The sequence below is a fragment of the Syngnathus acus genome, chromosome 21 (genome assembly GCF_901709675.1).
Source record: "Syngnathus acus chromosome 21, fSynAcu1.2, whole genome shotgun sequence".
NCBI classification, from domain to species: Eukaryota; Metazoa; Chordata; class Actinopteri; order Syngnathiformes; family Syngnathidae; genus Syngnathus; species Syngnathus acus.
Genome location: NC_051105.1, coordinates 4,920,203 through 4,931,336, shown reverse-complemented (window position 1 = coordinate 4,931,336; position 11,134 = coordinate 4,920,203). Strand labels below are relative to the sequence as shown.

Genomic DNA, 11,134 nt, shown 5'->3' with positions numbered 1-11,134 from the left:
GTGAGGACAAAAATAGGGTACACCTAGATTCCCATTCACACATTTGTGGCAATTTAGAGTACTCAATTCGACCATTTCTTTTTGGTCATGTTAATTTATCAAACTGTAATAGCTATTTTTATTTAAATAATCTTTATTGAATGTATTATTTTGTACATTATAAATATATATTCACATAAATGGCCACGCTGTAATATTTAATGTTAGTTATATTTCACTTGCATATCAAGGAAAAAATGAAAACAAGCAGTAAAATCCAGGAAAAAAGAATTTATTGTAAGGCACAATAGAGTTTAAATAATAAAACGCACCCCCCAAAAAGCAATCCTGCTGCAGCCGGAAAAACTGCAACAACCACAAATGCAACAAAAGTTCAATAAATCCATGTGTGACAGGATTTCATACGTAAATAAGTCTACAATACAGTTCCCGTTGGGCTCTTCTATGCTTTTATTGGCTGCGATTAGATAGAGCGTCCTGCAAATTGAGCCATGCTGGGGGCTATATATGGAGAATGTGGCGAGGTTCACAGCCTCCACTTAGGTCTATAAAATTACCCTATGAGCTCATCTGCTCAGTTGGGGAGGCGAAAATTAGAGGGCTGCTAACGTCAAACAGAAGCTTGTGCGTGGCTAGCATCCACCCAGTCATCAAGAAACCCGCTAGTAACCGTAGCCCTGATGATAACCGTCCTGATAGCCGTGCTGGTGGTAGCCATATCCGCCGTACTCATCCTCGGGGCAACGCATTCCCAGCGATTGCTGGATGGCCATTTCCTGCCGGCGCAGCTGCATGGAGTCCACCAGGTCGTAGATGATCGCCATGGACCACATAGGCGAGGGGTACCAGGACTTGACGTTGCCGTCCTTACCCACCAGCAGCATAGAAAAGTATTCCGGGCTGATCTGGAAGTAATTCCTCATGTCCTTGACCAAGGTGGCCGACAGGCCTTCGCGCTCTACTGTAGCGCTCCCTGGAAGAGGTGCAACAGTAGATTAGATGTTTTCCAATAGCGTAGAGTAAATTTCAAATTATCCACACTCACAAAATACAGAAGCATACGCTATTATTATAGGGTGTAAATTATAGTAGTCCTGCGACAAAATAGGCAATAGGTATTTGTAAATGTTAATTGAAATGCTAAATGTTTTTTAGCACCCCATAAAATGGCTCCTTAATACTTCCAATTCTGGGATGAGTAATGGCGTGTTATGGAAGTTTGATGAGGTGAATCGCAGCAGTTCAAGTAACATCGGAGGGGTTTCTGTTTGCAGAACCGGTGGAGCAGAGGGGATAACAAAAAAACTGGGGAATGCGATGCAGTAACGGCTTGATGAAGAATAGCTGTTTTGAAAGTCAGCCACCTTGCTGGGAAGCATCCCCGCAATGTTTTAAACTAAGAATTGATTCACCAGTGCATTACTGAGTGCAGCGGCAGCAAATGTTAGCTACTGTATTGAAAATAAAACCTGCAAAGTGGAATTTCCCCCTAACGTCCATATTGAACAGGTGAACATATTTAGCGATAGTCACATTGAGCTCACCCAAAAACACAATCTGCTAACTTTCAGTATTTCTCATTTTCAAAGTCCTTACCATTAAAAGGATAAAGTTCCAAAACTCCACCCATGTCCGACAGCTCAGTCCCAACCAGCTTTAGAATGGAAATGTGCCGTAAACCTTCAAAAAGAAAAAAAAACAATAAATATGCAGCACACATTTTAAAACTTTCTACTTTACGGTATCCACAAAAACCTCATCGCCCCTGTTTGTTATAGGAACCTTACTAAGCTTAGCTGCGGTTGCTAGGTAAGAGGAGAAGGTCGTGCTAGTGGTCAAGGATTGTGCGGAATGTAGCCGAGGAGCGTTTCTTCATCCAAAACAAGAATTCGCATTAAACACTGTTTTAGAAATGAGGTGAAGAACTGAAAATTAAGAGAAGCTTTTCGCCTCATCAGCAAGATTGGTATTTGTTTGGAACAAGGAAGGGGAGCAGTCTTGAGCCCCAGCCAAGAACAACATGAAGTCCTTACAGAACATCTCAACATGCTGATAAGACTCCACCACGAGCGACCAAATCAATCCAACATTAACTGCCATGCTTTATAAATGTTTTGCTTGTCAAATTGAGCTTGTCCTGACAAACCAAAGGATGGGAAAATGCTGATATTACGGAAATCTGATTGGTTGAATTTACCGTCATTGAGCACCACTGATTCTGAATATCCTGGGCAGCTTTACATGACATAGAGACTGGAATCTGACTCACCTAAAAAAAACTCTACCTTCTGCATAAATGTACTCACATCAGTGCAGCCAAGAGAAATACTACGAAACAAATAGACTCCTGGGAATAAAGTTATGCACATTCAAAGATTTGAGGTGCTTATGCTCTTTCTTTGGTGTGTGGGCTGATGAACATTATGAGCACTCCTCAACCACTGTTATACATACTAAGTGGATGGAATATTAAACTGCCAACAGCTAGCAGCTGGCCTTTTCAATCCCAGAAGAGTGATACCGTTCGAGGTTGGGGTGTGGCTCTAATTTAGAGAATAAATACTTGGGTTTTCACAAGAACAGTCGGGCTACAGTAGAGCTATCCTTTATGGCCTTGGTGTGTGAATTGAAAGTATTGGATTTTTGAGTTCAACTCTGTGGTGCAGTGAACTGAGTTGTAACATTTGGTGAAAACGTGGCCTTTGTTCCATTGCGGCTATTCTTTCTGCACTTAGTGGCCATAAATTGTTAATGGCAATCTTTGAGCAGTTTCAAAAGATTTGTCAAGCCAAAGTACAAGAAGTGCCCCATTAAAAATGATATTCAAAACAGAACCCCTCCCCCCTTTCCCATGATTACATCTGGAGCTACTCACCCAGGTTGCAGGCCTGACTCCCAAGGCCGTAAAGCTGCTGCTGATAGGCCCACTCCTCATCGTTAGGGCTGGAGATGATGAAGAGACGTCGCCTCCAGCGGAACCTACGATCACAACAAATTTAGTGGCTGCGGGACTTCTTTGCATACGCTGTACCCGGCACTTGTCCACAACTATTACTGTTGTTGACACTAGCTAGCCAAAACCCACACAGCAGTCCAAGTCTCCATAGCAATAGAAAACGTTTGGGAAAATGTATACCCGCAATAATTCAATGTTGCAGGGATGGCTGTAGTTGAATTGACTTTAAATCTGCACGATACAAACAGCCTGTCCCAGTCTTTAAATACTATCAATTTTGGTTGAATTCATTGCAGAGCACAAGAACGGACTCTTGAAAAGAGAAAACGGGCTCCTGGGAATCATCAAAAATCCACTTTTAAGTTCTTACCTTGAGAGGAAGTTCTCCAACGATCTGGGCTTGTCCTCTTTCTTGCAAACGACGCCATCTCGCTTCTGCTGCTCCATCTCGCGGATGCGGGAGGAGAATGTGTCGATGTAGTTGAACACGGCCTTCATGGCAATGGGAACCTCGTAGGATTGCTGTCAAAGGAAGGCAAGGCTTCGATCAATCATGCTCTAGTTGATCCGTGACAGCCACTGAGTAAAAAACTTATTGCATTGTGGAAATGGGCTACTGGTAGTAGAGTGGTTGCCATACTGGTAGTTGCCTTTCATGGACATGGAAAAGGATCGATTGCCACTCGCCGAATTCACAAACACTACTTTGGAGGCGACCAGTTGGGGATTTGGTCCACCTTTCACCCTGACAGGGCTGGGATTGAAAATCTCACTGCTAGAGTAGTGGATAGTCTAATTATCTGCTTTTATATCATATAAACTGGCACCATCTTTGGCAATGTGTTAAAGTCATCAATTAACCTACTACTCATCTTTTGGGAATATGGGAGGAAACCACAGTACCCAGAGAAAACCCAAGCAGGCACGGGGAGAACATGCAAGCGCCACTCGGGAAGATCGGGATCGACCCTTGCACCTCTGAACTGTGCTCACAGTGCAATTCAGCACTTTTAATTGAATTGCATGATTATTTCAATTTAGTTTCTTTCTACTGACTAATAGTTGTGTTTAATTGTTGTTCAGATTAAAATTCTCTCCAGTAAGGTGTCCCCTCTGGTGTAGTGGTTCACTCAAAACCCCATTCACAGCCTGTGATTATATTTTGAGTGTATTGTGTAGCCTTTTGGCTGAATTCTGCAAGGATAGAACATTTTATTTTTAGAGTGATGGTCCATGGCATGGAAGCCAATCCAGCTCAAGCCTCATTCTGAGGTCCCCCATGCTGGTAGGCAAATTCATTCAGAAATCAAAAGAGTTTCCAGTGATTTTCGTTTTTTTGGAGGATTTTCTCTATCATTGTGGTGTGGCCTTTCACATAACTGTAATTCTTGATTCCCACTTTTGGAAAGCAATACCCGGAATGCTGAGCATTGTATTGAATGCTTCCAAACCACATCCACTGCTCTTTCCTCAGGCTAGGGTGAATCCGCCGCACTCGCAACTATTCCCAACGACCCACCCACATCCTCGCAGGTCCACAGACGCCGCTGTCAGCAGCGTGAGCGAACACTAGCCTCTTTGATGCACAGGTCCAAAAACAACCCGTTGACATTTTTGTTTCCTGGCAAGTGCGCGCACATACAGTATACAAGACGCCGCTGAGCAAATGTTGTGGTGTGTGAATTAACAGTATTTTCGTCAAGACGGTGTTTTGGCAGGACTGGGATAGTACGGTGTGAGACGAACTGGAACTTGATGGACAGATTGGTGGCAGGACTTTAAATGAGGAATTAACTTTTTAGGATGACGTTATTATAGATGAGTCCGAAAGGTACTAGCATTAGCCATGTGACATTATTTTGTATTGCTACACAAAAGCTGTAACAGACAGAAGTGTCTTTAAGCATTTTTTTTTCACTATGGGAACTAAAAAGTTCCCACAGTTCCCCCTATAAGAGTCTCGTTGATAATTTCGACTTGCTGGAATGATTTAATAACGTTTTACTGTTACGGTGGTTGTTCCAACCCTCCACCCGACAGAGAAAGCGAATCCTCACACCCACTACCTTATGTCCATAAAAACACGGGTGGTGTTTAAAATGCAGATCGAGGTGATGACTTTACAAAGCAACGTTTTCAGGATTTTGGTGTGGGTGTGTATGTTAGCCACCTTCCTCCATCTGATTCACTCAGAGAAAAACATGGCTATTAGTGGTACTTTGGGGAAAACGTTTGGTAGAATGAAGGCTTTCCAAAACCCGGCATTTGCATTTTTGTGTTTGTGATTTTTTCTGGACTTGACTTGTGCACCAGTTTTTCTTTGTCTGTGCCTATTGATTTGTCAAAGTCAAAGTCAAAGTCAGCTTTATTGTCAATCCCTTCATATGTCAAGACACACAAAGAAACCGATTTGTGCTAGTCTCTGTTAGCACTGTGAAATAGTGATATGCACATTTGCAAACACTTGCATGTATTCTGGACACAGTGTGGGCTGGAACCGTTTTTTAAACGATCCTCGAATTTTTCCCCCACTACTGTTTCTACACCAAAACACTTCATGTTGGATTACTGAAGACTAAAATTGTCTCTAAGTGGCAATGTGAGTATGAATGGTTGTGTTTCTGTGATTTCATTGGCTGGTGACTATTCTTGTGTATATATTGGTGGCAAAGTTAAATTTTGAGCTTCTTTGGATTAGTTTTAATGTGTAAGCAATGGTTTGAGGGCATGCAATGCATTGAATATGACTGAGCAGAACTAAAAGGAAACCAAAGGTTTTCTGTTGTGCTTCAAGAAGTCAGTATGGTGAGTGAACTTGGGAGCAGTAAAGGCACAAAAGTAAAACTTTGGGTTGTGATGGTGTGTTGGTATGAGCAGCTCACCTGGACTCTCATGTCTGTGTCAGTGAGGACCATGTGGAAGTCATCGTAAATCATGCTGAACTCCTTCCTCAACTCAGTGATCAGATCCTGGTTTACTAAGTCTTCTTGACGGAGTCCCTTCATCGGCTTGTCGTTCTCTGAAGAAGAAACCCAGACGTTTCGGGAAGGGAAGTAAATATTTGACGGACAGCAGCAAAGTCAATCAGGGACAAACTCAACAAAGAGCTGCTTTGACTCCCTGACTTCTTGGCGAGGTGGGATGTGACTTTGGAATTGACTTTAAGTCGCTGGCATTTGGAGACGCTAAAGCTTCACTCACTCTCTCTCACCAAGAGGTCATTAAGTCAAAGGCGAACCAGATGAGTCAACTTGTGTACATGTAGAGGCAACAGGTATTTAAAGGCTTGGAATTGCAATTGGAATCAATTGGAACTAAGATAATCATTTAAGTCATTTAAGGTAACTCAAATAATCCGCATTTACTTGCTTTGGCTGACCCAGAGTCACACTAATAACTGCCTAACAATAAAGCTGATTCTGATTAGTGTGCTGTAAGAGATCATCTGGTGTGCTATTGGATATGATCTAATTTTACCAATTTAAAAAAATATATATATTGTTTATTTACTACAAATGGTGTTTTCCTCCATCTCTCAATGCCACCAATTTAAAGTGTCAGACCATTTGACAAACTAGACGGTGAGATCATCTTACTTCACCAGAGAACAGAGGCACAAAAAGAAGCACTTGTTTGTACACACCATTTTTTTTTCCAAGTGGAAAAACAGCATGTGCCACCGATGTGTGACATCAGCTTCCAGGTTTCAACAAAAAATTCCGTGCGGATGAAACCTTGTCTTGTGGTGGAACATGCAGACTCATAACGTTTTGCAGAGTCACCTAAGGTTTGAGATGACTATTAAATGTCTGGAAATGTAAGGATGCACATTTCTGAAAAGCTGCCCGTAGTTTACTGTAGAAAGATTAGTTACAGGCAAGCATGGTAATGTTTGTCTCCAGTGTTTGAAGAATTTAGATACGTACAACTAAAGTTTATAACTTCATGAGATATGTTTCGAATTTTTGAGATGGCTTTAGATCATAATCAAAGGTTTGTCTTCATATAATACCAAAGCAAGACATAAAATGCTTTTTATTCGACAACGATGGTTCGTAAATTGTTTACCATTCCTGAGAGGTTTGAATGAACTCCTTAAAAACTTTGGAGACTAAAAAAAGGGTAAAGTGCAGTGCAGCGGAGTGGAGGAGTTGCAATCTCCACCCACACGTTCACTACAAGTCTGGAAAACATTCACTGAGTGGGCGTATGACTCAGCAAGAGCAAGCACCCGCTCGCTGTCGCCAAAAGAAAGTCGTGGGAAGAGTTTTGTTCATGGTCTGGTCGGACGTAATGCGCGTCTGGTCCCCTTACCCAACTGGTAATGGTCGATTTTCATAGTGGAGTTAACGAGTGAGCCAAAGATGGTGATGATGGAGACTTTCCGGATGGCCATTTCACACACGGACTCCAAATACTCGTCCCTTTGCTGGGCATACATCTTGTTCTCCTCGCTGGGTGATGTCACCAGCTGTGGATTAGAAAGAAGGAGGAAGGGGTGGCTTGGGAGCTCATACGTAAAGGTCGCACACTGCAAACTTGGTGTTTACATTAACCTGCGAGTGGAGGATGGGCCGTATTTTCCCAGCCCGCCTGTGTGATAACAATCTATAGTGGCTGCAAAACAGAGACACACAGTCTGCTCGCACACAGCCGACAGCTACACTGGAAACTTAAAAACCAACCGCTGAAAAGCGAGTGCGATGCCTTAGTTAGTCTGAAATGCTGCTGGGTGTTTTGTCTTCAATAACACAGATCTTGTGATGTATCTTAGGTCACATGGAATGCACCCTGATGCTATTGAGATCACGTTGGGTTCGATCCAGAGTTGGCAATGTTGGGTTTTAAAGCAGACACCGACAGTGTGGGGTTCATCTGCTCGGACGTGTGTGATGGATGTTTGAAATAGGAAAGTGAGCAAGGTTTAAGGTTTCTCTTACCAGTAGTCGCCTCCGGTTCTCAAAGTAGTCCAAAAAGGAGGCCAGGGATCCCTTGGGAGGCGGTGTGGGCTTCTTGGTAGGCTTTGGGTAGTCCTCCTTCTCTGGGTACTTTGATAACTTCTTTCCGTTCTTCTTCCCACCGCTCTTGCCTTCTTTGCCGGCCTTTCCTCCCCTCCTCTCTGCCTTCTTGCCTGCTTTTTCGTTCTTCTTCTTCTTTTCATGCTTGGCCTTCACCTTCCTGGTGGGACTGACGTCAGCGAAGGGGTCAACCTCCTCGGGATACACGATGGTTGGCTTACCAGCTTCGTATTTGTCCTCATACTCGTTTGTTAGCATCTGCATGGACATAGTTTGTTAATGAACAGCAATAATCCACTTTTATGATTGAGTCCTGATCTACCCAAAGGATTCCCATATTGCGGTGCGCGAAAATCCCTGGAGATGATGTCACATGTTTCAGTTATGTTTGCATGATTCATAGGTGAATCAAGTCTGTGAGGCTGTTGATGGGGGTACGTGGCATTTTAGGGAAAGGAAGATCTACTAAGTGCAAGAAAGAAAAAAAAACATCTGTTCTTGATGTATTCAATGGACTATAGCAGTGACCGTCACAAACAAATAAATAAATGGATAAATAAATACATTTTGAGCAGCTGATTCATTACAATGATTTTTTTTTTTGCTACATGTATAAGAAAGTTTACCACGGCAAAATACTACTCACCTTCTCTCCGTTCTTCTTCCTGTTGGGTTTGATCTTGGATGGTTTCCTTGTGGCGGGTACCAGCTTGTGGATGTGTGGCTCTTTGTTTTCTTTGTCTGTGAGATTGTCTCCAGACGGCGTAGTTTTGGCTGGGTAGTTCTCCTTCTCCCTTTGGTTGTAGTAATATGGGTCCTCTGTGGTTCTGGGGGCGGGGAGCAGCACGGTCTGGGTATGGGCTTTGGTTGGTGTTAGGGTGGTGGTGGTGGTTCTTTTGGTGGTGGTTCTTCGTGTGGTGGTTGTGGCTGTGGTGGTTGTGGCTTTAGTTGTGGTGGTTGTAGTTGTTGGTCGGGTTGTTGTTGGCCGGGTAGTAGTCGTAGTTGTAGTTGTTGTGGGCTTTCTCATGATTTTCCTTTCTGGTTTTCTTCCTACAGGTGTAATCGCTGTCCACACACACATTACATAAGTCACGTTGCCTAAAAATACGGTCTCAGTTCATGACGCTTCTTACCCGTGAGTGTGCCCTCCTCCACTTGACCCTCAACGCCAGCTCCTTTACACTTCTGGACAAAACCTTTTTGGCGAATCTTCTCCAGTCTCCTCATGGGTGACTTGTCGATGACCTCATACATGGCCTCCAGCCTCACGGGGTACGGGTACCTCTCCTCCACCTGGAGGGTCTTTTTCAGCAGCACCATTCCAAACTTACCTGCAGAATATAATGATACAACTCAACACTATGGTGAAACTACAAAACATTCTGATCAGGCTTGGTTTGAGCTTAGAACCAGAAGTAATTGCACCATGGTAGATGTCCTTTATCGTTATCATCCTCAATGAAGCTAACATACGTTTATTTTGTAAACACCGAAGACAATTTAACCTAATGTATCTGCTTTTGTAAATATTAAAAGACAATTTAATTGAAAAAATCAAAAGCAAATCCAAAGTGTACCTTTTTCCAGTTTAAGGAAGCTCATAAGTCTCGGAATGAGGCCTGTGTCCAGTGGCTCTTCCATGACTTTGCCCTCAGTGGTGATCCTCCGCACCTTGCCACCCATCTCGCCCTCTTGGTGGAATATGATGATCTGCTGCACGTGCCTTTCCGCCAGCTCGCAGTACACATCAGATTTCAGCAAGGACATCATCAGCCGGAAATAGCCGTCGGAATCATGAGGTGCAGAGATCACCAGGACTCGGTTTTTGCCTGCAAAACTGGCCAGCAGGTTGGGCGAACCGGCGCTGCTGGGCATCCGCGCCACCCTGGCCCTCACTCGGGGGGCGCCCTCGTCTTGCAGCATCCCCCCCTGGGGACGCACCTTGACCCTTCTTCTTGCGCCCAGCATTCTTCTGCCTTGCGACCCCCCAATCGTTGGTGTTCCCTCATCCGCCTGGATGCCTTCACCCTTCGTGTAGCTATGCACGGATATGGCAGAACTGAATCCGGGGCGCAGACGCGTAAATTGGCGCCCCCTGCCTTCTGTGCCCACCTTCGGTCGTCCCAGCCTGGGTGGCCTGCGCAACTGCGCCCGAATGCGATGGCTGTACCTGTCGGCTTCGCTTGCCCATATCAGGAGACACATAAGCGCCAAAGTGAGAGTTAAAAGCCGCCACATTCTGCAGAGATGTTGCTAAAAACTCTCCCAGTGGAAGAAACAAATTGAGAGCGCCTTTTAGAGCATTTGAAGTAGAATTTAGGAATTGATTAATTCCAGATGAAGATGCGCATCAGTGTCTCACTGCATACCACTACGGACATCAACTTGGAAAAATTACAAGGATTGGCAATGTTTCTTGTGAGTGAGAAAAAAAAGTGGCGACTACACCCAAAAATGCACCACAAGTAATAGAATCTCGTAGTTGTTTGTGCTCTTCATCATTTCTGACAGAAACAAATTCAAACCTGTCATTGTTCCAGACAGCAGAGTGAAGAATGTCTTGCTTTACGAAAAAAAAAAAAAAGTAAAAGGGGAAAAAAAGAAAGTTGCGCTCCACGTCACATCACCGAGATTGACTCGCGCTTGGATTTAACGCCGCAGTAAATCATCCCGCAGTTGAAGAGTTTAATTCCCAATAATATCGTCCAGGTGAAGAATAGAAATAGAAGGAATTCGGCGATTCACTGTGTTCCTTTCCCGGCTCCCTCAGAAATGTCCACATGAAACCTCCACAGTATGCGCACTTCTCCGCCAGTTCGGTGTGAAACTCCCCTTTCCCGGCGCCTTTGAACTCAACAACACCTAACCCCCCGCCCCCCCCCCCCCCCCACACACACACACTGAAAAGTATAAATTAGAAAAAAAAGTGCTGTATTTCCCCTCCTGCTGCCCACAATAACTACAATGGATCATTCAGTGTCAAGTTCCTCCTTTTCAAGCCACGATAGAAACAGCCTTAATTTTTCTTATTTTACCCCTCTTCATGTTGATGTTTTATTATTTTTTAAATTTGAAACAGAAACAAAGAAAGACTATCATTTATTTATTTAAAAATAAAATTTCCCACAAAACTTCAAATATTTCAAAATACTACTTTAGA

General features: G+C 43.6%; 1 protein-coding gene across 1 annotated transcript; it reads right to left on the bottom strand.

The window, feature by feature from the left end:
• Nucleotides 1-257: 257 nt before the first annotated feature.
• Nucleotides 258-10,836, bottom strand: ccdc80 (coiled-coil domain containing 80). Its single transcript, XM_037280778.1, has 10 exons — nucleotides 9,552-10,836; nucleotides 9,108-9,305; nucleotides 8,621-9,039; nucleotides 7,897-8,232; nucleotides 7,271-7,427; nucleotides 5,839-5,975; nucleotides 3,327-3,478; nucleotides 2,876-2,979; nucleotides 1,597-1,680; nucleotides 258-973 (listed from the first exon to the last, which is right to left on the bottom strand). The coding sequence occupies exons 1-10, from the start codon at nucleotides 10,210-10,212 to the stop codon at nucleotides 663-665; spliced, it is 2,559 nt and encodes an 852-aa protein (XP_037136673.1). The 5' UTR covers nucleotides 10,213-10,836; the 3' UTR covers nucleotides 258-662.
• Nucleotides 10,837-11,134: the final 298 nt, after the last annotated feature.

Coding starts and splice junctions, on each gene's coding strand:
- ccdc80 (XM_037280778.1), bottom strand. CDS start 10,212: ATGTGGCGGCTTTTAACTCTCACTTTGGCGCTTATGTGTCTCCTGATA. Junction 9,306..9,551: donor CTTCCTTAAACTGGAAAAAG/GTACACTTTGGA, acceptor TATATTCTGCAG/GTAAGTTTGGAATGGTGCTG. Junction 7,428..7,896: donor AGAACCGGAGGCGACTACTG/GTAAGAGAAACC, acceptor TCTAATCCACAG/CTGGTGACATCACCCAGCGA.